We start from the raw sequence: 16415 nt of genomic DNA, 5'->3' as shown, positions 1-16415 counted from the left end.
TCTTTCTGTCTTCTGAGATCTTCTTCAATTTCTTTCTTCAGAGACTTGAAGTTCTTATTATACAGATCTTTCACTTCCTTAGTTAGAGTCACACCTAGGTATTTTATATTATTTGTGACTATTGTGAAGGGTGTTGTTTCCCTAATTTCTTTCTCAGCCTGTTTATCCTTTGTGTTGAGAAAGGCCATTAATTTGTTCGAGTTAATTTTAAATCCAGCTACTTCACTGAAGCTGTTTATCAGGTTTAGGAATTCTCTGGTGGAATGTTTAGGATCACTTATATACACTATCATATCATCTGAAAATAGTGATAATTTGACTTCTTCCTTTCCAATTTGTATCCCCTTGACCTGCTTTTGTTGTCAAATTGCTCTGGCTAGGACTTCAAGTACTATATTAAATAGGTAGGGAGAAAGTGGGCAACCTTGTCTAGTCCCTGATCTTAATGGGATTGCTTTCAGCTTCTCTCCATTTAGTTTGATGTTGGCTACTAGTTTGCTGTAGATTGCTTTTATTATGCTTATGTATGGGCCTTGAATTCCTCATCTTTCCAAGACTTTTATCATGAAGGTGTGTTGGATTTTATCAAATGCTTTCTCAGGCTCTAATGAGATGATCTTGTGATTTTTGTCTTTGAGTTTGTTTATATAGTGGATTACATTGATGGATTTCCATATATTAAACCATCCCTGCATCCCTGGGATGGAGCCTACTTTGTCACGGTGGATGATCATTTTGATGTGTTCTTGGATTAGGTTTTCGAGGATTTTCTTGAGTATTTTTGCATTGATATTCATAAGGGAAATTGGTCTGAAGTTATCCTTCTTTGTTGGGTCTTTCTGTGGTTTAGGTATCAGCGTAATTGTGGCTTCATAGAATGAGTTGGGTAGAGTACCTTCTGTTTCTATTTTGTGGAGTAGTTTGAGAAGAGTTGGAATTAGGTCTTTTTTAAAGGTCTGATAGAACTCTGCACTAAACCCATCTGGTCCTGGGCTTTTTTTGGTTGGGAGACTATTAATGACTGCCTCTATTTCTTTAGGGGATATGGGACTGTTTAGGTCATTAATCTGATCCTGATTTAACTTCAGTGCCTGGTATCTGCCTTGAAATTTGTCCATTTCATCCAGGTTTTCCAGGGAAATTGACTCTTTTGATCTCTAACACATGCAGTGGCATAGTGACTCCTCTAGTCCTGTCACAAAAAAATAATACTGAAAATTTTAATTTAAAAAATTTAAAGCGACTTGTCTTTATTTTTTAGCTTTGAAGGTTATGGATGGATAAGTTGGTCACACAGACTAAGGAACAGGTAAATGCTACTCAAAGGTCTTGGTCCTGCTACGAAGTATTCTTCTACTGGGACATGCCTAAATCCTCTACATTCTTTTTTATTAATTACCTCCCTCAGTTGTTTTTGCTCATTTCCTTGTGATCAACAACAGCAGCAACAGCAACAGCAACAACAACAACGACAAAAGATCATTGCACCCACAAACATTCTAAAGAATCCTTCTAACATAGCCTTTCGTTTGTTGGAGGGGCTTAAGGTTTTGAGTAAAAAAATGTTGCTATGGAAATTTTTCAGATCTTATATGGTAAACTCAAAATCATACAAAAGGCTCTTCGAGAATGGCCCTTGGTAGCTGCCATACAGAATTGAGTGCCACACAGTTTTCCTCTGACTTTTTTTTTTTTTTAATTTCTGGTTACTTTTTGAAACAATTCTGGGAAAATTTGAATAAAATCAGAACAGAGAGCATGATAATTCACAATGTCTCTTCTTCTTTTCCTCCTCTTCCATCTGATTTTATTTGTGGAAAATAGGCTGCACAGGGGGCATCTTCTTCTTCACCTAAGCGGAGAGAAACGTCGTGTTCTTTCTCTTCTCTGGAAAATACAGTAAAGGCACCAAGCCAGTTTTCTTCCTCGGGATCTAAAGAACGACAATCCTGGCACAACATCGTTAACAGCTCACCTGCTACTGAAGATGCGGGGCATCCCCTGACATTTGCTGAGCAGGTCCACACACTTGCCTTCTCAGAAGCAAGCAATTGCCAGGCCCCAGAAAACAACTGCATCACATCAGAAAGTGGTTTATTGAACTTGTTGTCTAGTGATGACAATTCTTCACTGAATAACAATAAAGACCATCTAACAGTCCCAGACAGAGCTGCTGGATCAAGAATGGCAGACAGAGGTAAACCAGGAATTTGCTTACTCTTCTTAGATGGTGAATATTTGTTGGGGCATTGTATAATTCTGATACAAAATTGTAACAAACAGGTTTAAACTCCTGAATGGGAATTTGATAATTAGTCACATGGAGGTTAGCCTCCAGCTCCTTTTGTAGAGTTAGCCTGTGGCAACTCCTGTTACCAGACCACTAATTACCAGCTGTAAGTGTCGGTAACCAAATGTTTTAGACTATGGGGCCAGCAGGCATGTGATCATATGATAACTCCTCCTCATAAATTTGGGGACTTCCCCCCCGGTTTTGGTTCCATCGTCTAATAATTAGACCCCCAGGATCTGTAGGGTGGAATTGTTTTGCTTGGATGTTGCCAGATGGGTTTATTGAGGCCATCTTCCTTTGGAAAGGGCCCATCAGTGCTCTCTTAAGGTTATCTTTGTGGTTGATGGAAGGCAGATATTTCACATGCATTTTGGAGGGCAGCACCTGCAGCAGCTTATATTCTTGGGAAAGAGTTTTCTATTGACAAAGGAAATAGTTGTATGTAGAAATCAATAATGTGTCTTTAAAAATTCTGTGATAACCTTTATCTTTGATTCAGGACAAATGTTTCTATCATTATCCATTCACAACAAGTCTCTTTCTAATTGTGCCTCATTCATTCTGGTGTAAAACAAGGTTATCTGTTATATCAGAGAGGAACTGGAGAAGAATGGATTTGCACTGTAAGTTCTCAGTGTACTGCTGAAGGTTGGCTTGCTAAATTCCTGTTCTAACCTACAGGAGTTGCCCAATGACACGAATGACAACCCTTTCTCCTCTAGCCTAAGCAGGGAGGGTGTCCTTAAGCTCTTAGGTTTGGGGTCTAGAGAGGTATCTCAGTGGTTAGAACACTGCTGCTCTTTTGGAGGACCAGAGCTCAATTCGTAGCACCCACATTGGGTGGCTCACAGTCACCTGTACCTCCAGCCCAAGAGATCTATGTCATCCTCTGGCCTCTGTTTATACCCAAATGCATTGTGGGTGCACATGCATGTGCTTAGATGTGCAAACACACAAGCACTCACTCACACACACACACATGCACACAGAGAAAGGGGGGGTATATACATATACACATTCATAATGAAGCAACTCCTACCAATATTTCAGATATACCCTATAATTTAATTTTTAAAAGACAAAAATTTAGTCCAGACATCACAACTGTGTGCCAGAGAGCAACTGTGTGTGCATATGTGTGTATGTATGTGTATATATGTGTGTGTATGTGTTAATGCACATGCACATGAGTGCACACTATATTTTAATACATGTGAATTTGAACAGCCAGGCTAGTAACTCACTCTCAAAGTCACTCAGTTGTCACTGCTTTCTCCACGGATGCTTTCTAATAAGTAACATTTTACATTGATACCTCCAATCTGAGCCAACTATCTGCTTTTCATTAGAAAGCCTTCACTGAAAAGTGAAGTTATTGGCAGGTCAAACAACTGCTGGAGGTGGCTGAGTAGGTAGGATAGGTAGGAAGCAGGAAGCATCACCACTGAGGGAGAGGGCTAGGATGAGGATGGTTCTATGAGGAAGGGAAGTGGTGGTCTCTCAGGGCCACAAATACACGAGGGGATGTTCTATAAACAACGTCTTGGGTTAGGTTAGTAGTGACTCCTTTGCAATTAAGGTCAGGGGTAAAACCAAATGCCAGGTATAAACATGAGTTAAGAGACTTCTTTCTCTGAAGCTAAGAGCTGTTCAGAGCAGAGGAGCTAGTGTGTGCTGTGCGCGCCTCTGACTGGATGTGCCTATCATCCGGAGAGGGCCATTTTCACTGAATACAGCATATTGTACAATACAGTACATATTGATTGGTTTTTGTTGTTGTTGTTCTGGCAGAGTCACAGAAATTTTCAAGTGTAGATTTTAAGTGGTCTTTAGCTTTGTGCTTACAAGATACAAATGTGGTCTTGCACTCGTCACAGAGTATTGGGGCAGCACAAATTAGTACGGAAGGTTTTTGTGTGTTTGTTTTTAAAGGGTACAGAGTTAGGAAGGTAGGGACGAGGACGTGCACCTGGGAGGAGTTCTGGGGGAGGAGGTGGAATATGATTCAAAGACTTTGAACAAAACTCTCATAAAAATAAATGAATGGATGAAAATAAATGTAAAAAGGAAAAAAAAACCACACAGACGTTAAGAATGGGGAAAGTGGAGCAATTGTTTCCCATGTAAGAACTGACTGTAATCATTTGATTAGAAGGAGAAATATAAGAGGCGTTGAAGGGATGGCTCAGTGGGTAGGCAAAGTGTGTGATGTACAAGCCTAACAACCTAGATTTAAACCTGGACAATCCTAAAGGTAATAAAAAAAAAAAACCTTTTAAAAGTTGTCCTTTGACCTCTGCAAGTATACGGTGGCACATGTGTGTCCCCATAAACCTCGCAATACAACAAAAGTAATAATAGAACAACAATAATAACAATTTTTAAAAGATGTGGAAATAACTCTCTCCTCTCCGTGACAATCATGTCTTCCAAGACACTAGAGACGGTAAAATTCCATTTACATTCTTTCCCAGGAGGTAAGCCTGCAGATTGAGTTTCCCTCAAGGATTAATAAGCAGAGTTATGGGAGGACGGATGCAGTTCTTGTTCCTGTCTGAGTGCTACCCTGGGAATTCATGGGCTGAGGAATCTGGGAGACAGCAGCTCTTTTAATCTAAGAATAAAGAGACTCCATAGTAATCCGTTTTGAATTACACAGAGAATGACCAAGAAAATCTAGGTGCTTTTTCAAACAGCTTGTTGGGAAGGTATTTCTTCTGGTAGAGAGGAAAAGAGACTGAAGGTATTTTCCCCATACTGGTTTGTTAGCAGTTGCCATATGTTAGAGAATTCTTGCTGCTGATTTTCTCCTGCTGTTAGGGATTTGGTTTCATTCCCAGAAGAGCTGAACCACATCAAGTCATCTCCATGGAAACGGCAGCCCAATCTTCCCCTGTGTTTGCTGTGACTTGCTGTTGAGTAATCAAATCGGGTGTTGTGAATGCATGTTTGCCTGTTGGAGAAGGAGGTAGCTTTTTTGTGTGACTTCTAAAAATTATGGTCTTAACTTCTCAATGTGGGGAAGAGTCTCTGATATGTCAGCGTCTAAAATACTGTGCTGAAGGCTTCAGAGTTTGAAAGCTTCAGTGTCATCATGAAAGGAGTTAAATTTTTTTAGAAGATTAAACTCTAGTCTCCAGACACATTTTTCTGGGGAAAGAAGCTTTTACCCTGGAAAGGAATCTTAAAGGCTAATAGTCGAGTTCTGAGAAAAGCAGACAGGGTGTATTATAGCCTTTCTTCTAGTTAGACAGTGGAAGATATATATATATATATATATATATATATATATATATATTTGCAGTTGGTGTGCAATTAAAATTGTGGCTGCAAGAATTTGATTCTTCGTTTAAATATCCTTCTAGCCGCTTCTCCCTGTAGTGTAAGCTACAGGAAGGGGGAAGAAAGGGAGAGAGCATGCTAATAGCGTCCTCCTGCCTTTGTATACTGAAGCTTTCAGATTAACACAACTCTGGGCTTCTCCACCAAGCCTTGCAACCCAGCATAGCTACAAAAGAGGTGCTGGTGTTAAGTGCTCATCTCCTATCTTTGGAGAGTGGGTTTCTGAGTGTTGTGAAATACAGGATTCACAAGTAGATTAAAACTAAACTAAACTAAACTAAATCGAATGCTGACTTCAATTAAACTTAGCATCGCTGTTATTATGATGAGGGTCCTAACACATACTTTAAGCTAACACACAAGTCTAAAATCTAAAGGTGACTGACCCCAAACATTGTCACATCTACTGAGGCAAGTGGGAGGAATAGGACACAGTTAACAAAGGAAACGAAGGTAAAAAAAGAAAAAAAAAAAAAGAGTGTGTACTAAAGGAGATATCCAAGGCTTTATAAAAGTGGGGACACAGAGTAGAGACAGTCACACCTAAGGACGACTGTGCATGGGGTAGGGCATGGGAATGGGACAATGTTGAATGGTGGACTAGGCATAATTAGTTGCAACAGATAGTTCCTGGCCATTTGTCACTGAGATGATGACAAAGAGGCCATGACCTGTGATTCCAAAGAGTTCTCTTAGTCGTACTTCACAGGCTATACTAGAATAAAGGCAGGCAGGAAGTAAGAGGGTTTAGCAGGCCTCTATAGTAGGATCAAAGTACAATTGGGAACAAGGGAGAGAGGAGGGATTCTATGCCTCATTCATCTCAGTCATTGCACACTTAGGATTACATTTAGTCTGTAGAGTACTTCCCAGTTCTACCAGTTTGTAGGATAATGAGAAATGATCTTAACATGGGGATACATATTTACTAATAGGAACATCTTGTCTGTGTGACAGTTGGTTGTCCTGGCTTGGCTCTCAGGCTGGATGATTGACTCACTATGTCTTTCATTGCTCCCACTTAAGTGACAAAGATCTCTCTAAATTTACTGTAAAATAAACTGATAGGCTGTCTGCAAATCCATCCCATGTAACTAGGTCATTTGTGGTAGTCGGGATTTTATCACCTTTTTTTTTATTCCATCTTGGTTCTATACTTAGTTGCTGAGACTAGGAAGTAGATGCGGGAAGCTGTGGAAACTCACTGGAACAAGGAAGGTGAAGCTGGTGACAAGAGAAATCTAGATTGTAGAAACAGGAAAATGAGTGACAGCTAGATAGAAGTAGAAGCAGTTAGACTTAGGGGTCACTCTTAAGGGTGGAAGATTGAGTGTGTTCGGAGGAAACTGTGTGTGGAGTAGGTACAGGAGAATGCCTGCATTGAGAAGGGAGTTTCAAGGGGGAAAGGTTTTGGGTAAACACATTTGCAAATTGAGACAGTGCATTGAAGGAAGTCTGCTTTGGGGACAGCTATTCCAGGTGCACTACTGCTCATGGCTGTGACTCCTTCTCCGATTAGAAGACCAAATGAAGAAGACCTCAGAGAAGAGAAGGCTCAGATGTGCCTCATGTTGGAAATTCCTCTTAAGGCTCTGTGACCAGGATTCTGGTTTATTAACTATTCTTTTTTTGTCGTTTTGTTTTGTTTTGTTTGGTTTGGTTTTTTGTTTTTCAAGACAGGGTTTCTTTGTGTAGCCCTTGCTGTCCTGGAACTCACTTTGTAGACCAGGCTGGCCTCGAACTCAGAAATCTGCCTGCCTCTGCCTCCTGAGTGCTGGGATTAAAGGTCTTGACCACTTTCTTTTTCTTTTCTTTTTAAAATATTTTGTTTTATATGCATAGCGATGAGAAGAGCACACTGGAAGGGAAGTTAGGGGACATTCTGCTGTTTGATAGTGGAGTCATTTCTGAATCCACGTGGCTTGGAGCCCAAGTCATCTGCTGCACCTCCACCATTGTCAGGCTGTCAATCAGGCTGAAATTCTTGCTGACTCATTGTAAGGCCTAGTGGCCACAGTGGCTTTGGGGATGACTAGAGTGGTCTTCATTCATTCTCATTTTTCTTGTAACACCTGTCTAGTTCTTTTCATGTTTCTTTTCACATTTAGATCTTGAATGTTTCTTTCCTAAGGATGATTTGTTATGGCAAAAAATATCATACACATAGTACATCACACACACACACACACACACACACACACACACACACACACACACACATATACATGGTAGCCACCATCTTAGTTTTCCTCTCCATCATTGTGGAATGTGCTTTCTAGAATTCCTTTGTTTTAAAGCACCATGAGAAATCTTCTCTATTGGTAAACATGTTTTGCTCAGCTTTGGGCAGCTGCATAAGATGCTGGTGGAAACAGACCAGACACTTCAGATTCATAGACTTAGTTTTTAAAACAGTGCTAGACTTACAGAGAACCTGAGCAGAAAGAACACTATCTGTACCCTCCCTCCTTTCCTACAATCCTCTATCATTTAACCTTTTGCATGAGCATGGGTCACATCTTACAACTGAAAACAAATATTGAGACATTCCATCTGTGTACCCTTCACTCCATCTCAAATTCGTGATCTTTTCTCCTTTTATTGTTATTTTTACATTTTGTATATATATACATTTATGTATATATAACATATATATGTATATGTGCATACATATACACATGTATATTTATATACAATATACTGAGTCCCTGGGGAAAAATGGATTTTTATTTTATCTTAGCAGTGATTGTCTTCATCTAGGGGTAGGGCCTTATGATATCCATGCTGACATGTCAACTGGTGGTGTCATTTGTGTCTTGTTTAGGCAACCATGTTGTTAAGATTTCATGGGTTCAGCTTCCTCTCATATATAAAAAACAGTGTCTCACAGCAGATATTTTGGATCTCTCCTGCTTACAATCTTTCTGTGTTCTTTTCTGGAATGTTCTCTTAGCCTCAGATATGGAGGTATATGTCACCTTGTAGATCTATCAGCTGGGGCTCTGCATCCCATAGAAATACCGATACACCCTTATGACCTTAAGCCTGTAGCTGATACTTGGGTTCAGTCTTTGCTGTGCAGGGTTGTACCTGCTATGTACCTGATGATATGTAACAGTGATGTATCCCCACAGTAGGCTCACAGAGGTCCACCGTCGCGTGCATGGCATGCCCCATGCTCCTTCTCTGCCTTCTCCTCTCCAAACATCAGAGGATGGGTAATATTTTGGAGGTTGTTTTAGTGTTTTGAGATAGTGTCTTATATTACAGCGGCAGTTTTTGTGAAACTCATTACGTGGTCCAGTCTGGCCTCAAACTCCTGTCAATTCTCCTGCCTCAGCTTCCCAGAATGCTGGGATTACAGGCATGTGCTACCATTCCTGGTCAATCAATTCATTATCTCATTGGTGTTACTTTTCCCAGTGTCCTATGGTTACAGTCACAGAAATATAGCCTTTTCAGATGTAGCCTTATTTTCCCCCTCTGGTATAGAAACACGATTTTTATGTCTTCCCATGACTCAATAGGTCTTAAAAAAAAAAACGATTATTGTATGGATCACATATTATCTATGTGTGACTATGGGTGGCACCAGAGCTGTTTCTAAATCTTTAAAATGAGCACTTTAGTTAACACCTGTGTATCTGTGTGTAATTACACATTGCCAGCTCTTTTGGGTAAACACAAAGGTCTGCCGTTGCTGAGTTGTATACAAAGACTGCATTTAACTTTGTAGACAATGAAAGGCTCTTTCCCAGTCTCACGGTTGTTTTTACATTCCTACCAGCAGTGAGTTAGAGTCCTGTTGCTTCACGGGCTTAGTGGCATTTGCTGTTGTCATGTGTGATGGTTTAGATAGAATTTCCCCCAGAAGCTCTTGTGCTAGAGCGTAGTCTCCAGCTTGTGACAATATTGTGAGATGTGGAACCTTTGAGATGGGGCAGCTAGTAGGAAGAAGTTACTTACTAGGGTTATGAAGCGGTATAGAAAAGGAGCATTGAAGGAGCTTGCAGTTAGTACCCTTTTCATCTTAAATGAGAAACCCCTTCTTACACTGATTTTATGTGTTAGTATGTGTACTTGTTGATTTCTCTCCCTCTCTCCCTATGTGTGTGTGTGCACGCACAGTATACATGCATGCATGTGCACAAGGAATCTATAACTTTATGTTCGATGATTATACTTTAAATTTCTTTCAGTTTATAAAATTAATTTTTTTAACTTTTTGCCATTTGCTTTCTTTTTAACATCTTGTAATAAAATATTTTGGTTTCCACTCTTCTCTATACAATCCACGAATCTATTTTGTTAGTTTCTTTATTTTCTTTTCTTTTTCTGACATAGGATTTCTCTGTGTAGCCTTGGCTATCTTGGAACTCACTTTGTAGACCAGTCTACCCTTGAATTCACAGAGATCTGCCTGCTTCTACCTCCCAAGTGCTGGGCTATTTTGTTAATCTCTACAAATTATATTTGAAATACTATTTTAAGATCTATTTTTATTTATTTTATTTGTAACTATTAGCCACTGGCACGTATAAATGGAATGCAGCTTTCAGTTTCTGTTCTCGTGTGTTACCCTGCTCATTTCTGAACTCAGAGCTTTCACATCCTAACCATGTTACCAGTCTCTGAGCCACATACTCATCTGTGGTCATTAAGTGCATTTAAAAACTGAAGCATATTTGCCAAAACTCTAACTTTTTTCTTTGAATCTCACATATATATCTTATATATTTTGTGTAAACTTATAAATAAAATATGTATAAATAAATATATAAAAATCTTTATATGAATTTTCTCTATATATCATTTATATCTAATACTTATAAGTATATAATATATATAACCATATAATATATAAAATGTGTAATATAACATATTATGTAATAATAATATCATAAATATTATAACTATGCTTACATTTTCTTATATTAATTATAGGTATTCTATTAATTAATGGATTTATATTTTATTGTATTAATATATAAATGTATGTTTATGTATTTAAGCCTCTGTCAATGGTGCTTAGATTGATCTCAGGTCCTCATGCTTGTAAAGCAAGCTCTTTACTCATTGAACCATTTGCTTAATACCTTGATTCTAGTTTCTAATCACTCACGCCTTTACTGTGCTCATGTCTCTGTGAATATACACAGATTGTATACATGACTCTCCTGATGCTGAAAGGAGGTGTTGCCCCATTTTAGCCGTCTAGTTCAGACCCAGCCATCCTCCATTTCTAGCCACTTTGTGAATTTCTTATTCTTTAAGCAGGAAACCTGGGCATCTCAGCAGCCAAAGCTTTGCATAGCCTTCTTCCTTTGCAGGATGAGTAGTGCAAGCAGAGATCAGGGCATTCAACTGGCTACTGCTCCAGGATCTGCAGATTGCTTGGCTTAAGGGTCTCTATTGAACTTTATGTGGATAGAGCATCAGCATCAACACTTTATTTACAGGACATCTGTATAGGGAATGATAACCTTGCCTTTGAACCCTGTGTTTGTAGCACACAGTGTGTATGGATAGGGTCACATAGGGAATGATAACCTTCAGTTTATATCCCATGCTTGTCTCCTTGTGCCTTTGGCCATGCTCTGTGGTCTGTCATTATGTTGCCATTCTCTCCTTGACATCAGTGCTGACGAAGCTCCCTCACAGGGATAGGGGAGGATGCTGAGGGGATGTTGGAAGAACTGTTAGTACAGTGCCTGCCTTAGAAGAAAAACTCAGTGTGTGATAGCTGTGGCACTTGCTGGTGCAGAAACTTGAGACTTATCCCTCAGGGTGACACTCTGCTTACTTGCTTGGGTGGAAGTATTTTTATGCTAAAAGGAGTTGTCCAGTGTTGTTCTTATTTGGATAATTAAAGTCTACCATCATCTAAGCTGTGCTATCATGCAAGATTGTCAAGTTAATGTAAAGAATGACGATAATAGCCTTTTACTCTCTAGGCATTAGGAGCTGTGTCAGAATATTCAGTGTGTACAGACCACCGGTTTGTTTGTTTGTTTGTTTGTTTGTTTGTTTGCCTTGATGGTGACAGGTGTCTTCTGTGGCTTTTTTTATGTCCTCAAACACTAGAACATTACATGTAAACTTATGATCCATCTTTTCTCCTTGGTTCTTTCCAAACATGTTACATTTGAAGATGACAGTGGGACATTACTTGGACTTTTCAACTCTCTAAAAGGCTTCCTTTTCAAATCCTGGTATGAAATCTAGTGTATGAGTTTCTCTCCTGTCTCTGGAGCCAGCTTTTATGTTCTAAATAGAAAATAAACAGCCACATTCTAGAAAGCACAAGCAAGGCCAAAAATAAGACAATGGGGGAGGCAGGGTAGAAAATCAAGAGATAATCTGCATACAGTGTTCTCGACAGGCAAATTCTGGGCTCCAGCGAGCTGTCCTGTCCTGCCAGAAGCAGATAATAGGATGGTATGTAGGAGGAGGAGGAGGAGAGAGAGCCACACATTCATTTGGCTCAGTCTTGGGAAGGAGAGAACTTCTAAGCATTAGTTAAAACATTGGTATGCCTCCAATCTTGTAAAAAAAAAAAAAAAAGGACCAGGATTGTAATTACTTTATGGTTTTTATATTTACTTATTCCATTGAATGTGCATGCATGTTTCCTATTTATGTGTGTGTACCCATATATGTGCCTGGTGCCATGGAGGTCAGAGAGTCTCCTGGTGCCTGACCTGCTGGAACTGGAGTTACAGAGATTTGTGAGTTGCCCTGTGGGTGCTGGGGATTGAGCTTGGGGTCCTCTGTAAGAGCAATAAGGGCTCTTAACCACTGAACCACCTCTCCATCCCCAAGTACATGGGGGATACATATACCATCAGCTTCTGAATTTAATTGACAAAATTTGGGGAAGGTTTACTAGTCTCATCCTTGGATACATTCTGAATCAGTCCAGCTGACCTGAAGGGTCACCAACAATTAATTCAAATTCCTCTCTATTCGACCTGCAGGGTGCTGGCACTTTCTAGTGTCCATTCTCTGCACATATCATTTGAGCAAAGCTGGACTGCTCTCCTTTTCTCTTTGATTAGGATCTGGCTCAGACTCAGTCAGTGCTGCCTTGTGGTCACATATCAATCTTCTGGTTGTTGTTTGAGTCTCTTCACCCATCAATAAATCCATGCTGGTGAAAAATTTTCAATAGGTATATCTAGCTTCGCTACTCAAATACACTCAATGGGGCTTGCCAAAAATCTAGGAAGTCTAGAAGGGCTGGGGAAATAATTGTGCAAACACAAGATCCTGAATTTGATCCATAGTACCCATGTGCAAATCCATTTGTTGTGGCTTGTTTGTAGTCCCAGTACTGAAGTAGGGAGTGATAGATCTCTGTGGCCACCAGCCAGCCTAGGCTACTCCATGAGTTTCAGAGGCCTTTGAGAGACTTTGAATCCAAACCCCAAATAGATGTTACCCAAAGAGTGACAACCAAGATTGAAATCTGGCCTCTATATGTAGGCATGCACATGTGCATGTGCACCTGTATACACAGAAACACACATGTGTGCATGTGCACACAAACATTATTAGCACTCATGCATACATGCACACACACTTGTACATATACATACAAACATACACATTCATACAGATACACATTCATGTACTCATGCATACATGTACATACATAGACATATGCACACACACACACACACACACACAGATGGGTTGAAGCAGAGCCTCCATTTTCCTAAGTTCCCAGAGAGACAGTTTCCCTGTTCAAGCTTGTGAAGAATGATTTAGAAAAACATGGGTCTGCACAAAATGGAAATTTTATTTTTATTATCTGCCACTAATTGGCATTTGGGGAAAAAAATCACTGTTTTTCAAGACTCTTCACTTTCCTCATATATAAAATAATGCCTTCAACTTTGACCAAGCACTAGAGAGTTGACAGGCATTGAACCAGAAGGTGCCCATGTGTCAGTGGGAATTGAAGTCCTACAGTCTCGGATGGGAAGACTAAAATACACACTTGAGAGGAGAAAATTCACTGTGAAACAAAATTTGTTTTGTCTCGGGAGATAGGGCGGTGGAAATAACTCACTTGGCTTCCATTTCCAATGGGAGAGAGACTAAGGGTCTTTCCTGCCATCACTTACATCTTACCATTGCAATATCGTAAGACAAGAAAGATAAATTAGCACTTTCTAGAACAAAATGGTAATTCAGAAGTGAACTGCATGTACACAGAAAGGGATGTTAAAATTATTTTACTCACAGCACAGTGCTAATGTAGAGGGATCAGAGAGATGGCTCAGTGGTTCAGCACACTTGCTGCCTTCGTAAGGACCTGGGTTGGTTTCCAGCATCTGCCTGGTGGCTCCCAACTGTCTACAATTCCAGATCCAGAAGATCTGATGCCTTCTTTTGACCTCTGTTGGCTCCAGGCATGCATGCACATGGTGCCTATACATACAGGCAAAACATTCAGAAACACAAACTAAATATTTAAAGGATATTAAACCAAAGACTAATCCAGAGAGGCATAACAGGCAAAGCTTGAGCTCATACAGCAGTCAATGAGGTCATAGCACAGTGGCTCCTGGAGAGAGTGAACCGGCAGCCCTAGAGCAGGTCCATTAGTCTTAAAGGACTCCTCTCTCCTCTGCTTCATAGTCAGGGACAAGCTCTACTGCTTTGGGTCCCACCTCATACTATGTTTCCATTAATCACAGTTTTTATTATTATTTTAAATTAATCTTATGGTTTCATAAAGACCTAAGCCCTGGATGATAGTAGCAGTAAAAACAATACAAATCCCCTGTCTGGGTTATGGACTACGGCTGAGCCACAGGTGTGTCCCCTGAGTGTCTGGTAGCACATTGTATATCTCCTAGATAAGAGCACACAGGAAACCCAAGGAGGTATTTTCTTTACTTTTAAAGTCACTGATATTTCTGTTAAGTTTATGAATGATTTCAGAATTATATTGAGATCAGAAATTAGTCTTCCAGGTTCTGTTTTTTTCTCATTTTTTTAAATTAGATATTTTCTTTATTTACATTTCCAATGCTATCTCGTACGTTCCCTAATTGGAGATGAGTTTCTTTTACTTCTCAGGTGGTCTCTAACTGGACACACCGACTCCATCTTGTGTCTGGATGGATTGAAGCAGAGTGTACTTATCTCACGGACATTGCAAATGAATTAGAGAACAGTGTATTAACCTTTACTGACTCAGACAGGTTTTCTCTATTTTACCAGTGTTAATGTGAAAGTTAGTTATATTGGAGAGTCACATTAAACACACACCACACCACACACACACACAAGCTAATTAATACCTTTATGATGATTGACCCAAAGTTTAAATTAGGGAAGGAAATTGTGTGTGTGTGTGTGCGTGTGTAGGGATTCAGCTTCTGATATTAATGTAAAGATTATATTTTTATACAGGTATAGTAAGATATAATAAAAAATATCCAAAAAAGAAATACTATTCTTTTCTTTTCATTCTGGAGAACCCACTCTGTGTCTTGTTACTCCAAACCTCTAAGGCTATTTTTATCTTCATTGATTTGATATCTTTTGACCTAGATGAATTATCTTACTACAAGTTTACCCTGGCATAATTATTCATGTACCGTGTTAGTGAATAGCAAATTCTGCTTTTAACTCTGTCTTTCATAACTTCTGCTTGCTTAGTTCTAGGAGATTCAATGAAACAATTATTTAGCTTTTGGGTTTTTTTTTGCACATTTTTTTAATTTCTTAAAGTGTGTTATACAGATGTTGTTTATGAAATAAATATAGTTAGGAATTTTTAGATAGAGCAGTACCTGATTAACTATGAAAAGAGGTTATAACAGGTTATGTTTTCTTTTGTTCTGTCAAGTCCTCAATCCTATTGCTGCCTTATGAGTCCTGTGCCTTTCCTTTTATTCTGTGAAACAAGATCTTGCTGTATAGCCCAGACTGACCTTGAATCTCCTAGTTTCTCTGCCTCCCAAATGCTAAGATCACAGAGTCTGGCTCCATTTAGCTTTTTAAAGGATTTTATGCTGTTTGTAGATTATTATCTCTTGGACGTAGGGGCTTTTCTGTGAACACATCAGCTGCTATCACGAGATCTTACACACGTGTACTTTAGTGTTTCAACACTGTCTTGATATACTTTATCTAGCATCAGTGATTTGTAGTGTGCCTACAGAGTTGTACAACTATTACCACAGCATGACTAGAGAACATTCAGCCCAATGAAGAGAAAGCCCTATGCATTGTACTATTTTATTGTATCATATCATCACCACCGCCACCATCATCATCATCAGTATTTATCATTCCTGTCTGGGCTTTCTGACTCCATGAGTTTGTTTGTTCTATATATTTTATAGAATAGAATCATAAACTGTGTTTTTAAAAGAAAATGATGATTCCAAGTTTCATCCATGCTGTAACACTGTGGAAGATTCAGCATTTCATTTCATCTCTCTTCTTTGTTTGTTTGTTTCTCCCTTTGTTCCTTTTTTCCTTCCTTTCTTCCTCTCTCTCTTTCTTCCTTTCCTTAAAGATTAATTTTTTTATCTTATGTATATGAATGTATACGAGCACATTGTAGCTGTCTTCAGACACACCAGAAGAGAGTGTCGGATCCTATTACAGATGGTTGTGAGCCACCATGTGGTTGCTGGGAATTTAACTCAGTACCTCCAGAAGAGCAGTCAGTGCTCTTAACCACTGAGCCCCCTCTCCAGGCCTGAGCATTTCATATCTCTCTCTCTCTCTCTCCCCCTCCCCCTCCCCTCTCCCC

The 16415-nt window shown here is 39.5% G+C and overlaps 2 protein-coding genes across 7 annotated transcripts in view; one reads left to right on the top strand and one right to left on the bottom strand.

The window, feature by feature from the left end:
• Ipcef1 (interaction protein for cytohesin exchange factors 1) overlaps positions 1 to 16415 on the top strand; it is a 158885-nt gene that overhangs the window by 124251 nt on the left and 18219 nt on the right. For 5 of the 6 annotated variants that reach the window (XM_029482790.1, XM_021174271.2, XM_029482789.1 and 2 more), the window contains one exon: positions 1825 to 2197. In XM_029482790.1, the coding sequence (XP_029338650.1) occupies positions 1825 to 2197 (373 nt within the window). Of the gene's footprint in view, positions 1 to 1824; positions 2198 to 9979; positions 10403 to 16415 lie in introns of those variants that run through there. The other variant, XM_021174272.1, reaches the window with a different exon arrangement.
• The window catches only part of Oprm1 (opioid receptor mu 1), a 144826-nt gene continuing 142320 nt past the window's right edge, over positions 13910 to 16415 (bottom strand). Inside the window, exon 4 of the mRNA XM_021174258.2 lies at positions 13910 to 14071. Coding sequence (XP_021029917.1) covers positions 13997 to 14071 — 75 coding nt within the window. The 3' untranslated portion in view covers positions 13910 to 13996. The remainder of the gene's footprint in view (positions 14072 to 16415) is intronic.

Source organism: Mus caroli, chromosome 10 (genome assembly GCF_900094665.2).
Source record: "Mus caroli chromosome 10, CAROLI_EIJ_v1.1, whole genome shotgun sequence".
Classification (NCBI taxonomy): Eukaryota; Metazoa; Chordata; class Mammalia; order Rodentia; family Muridae; genus Mus; species Mus caroli.
The sequence above is the reverse complement of the archived record's forward strand: the minus strand, read 5'-3'. Positions and strand labels throughout refer to the sequence as shown.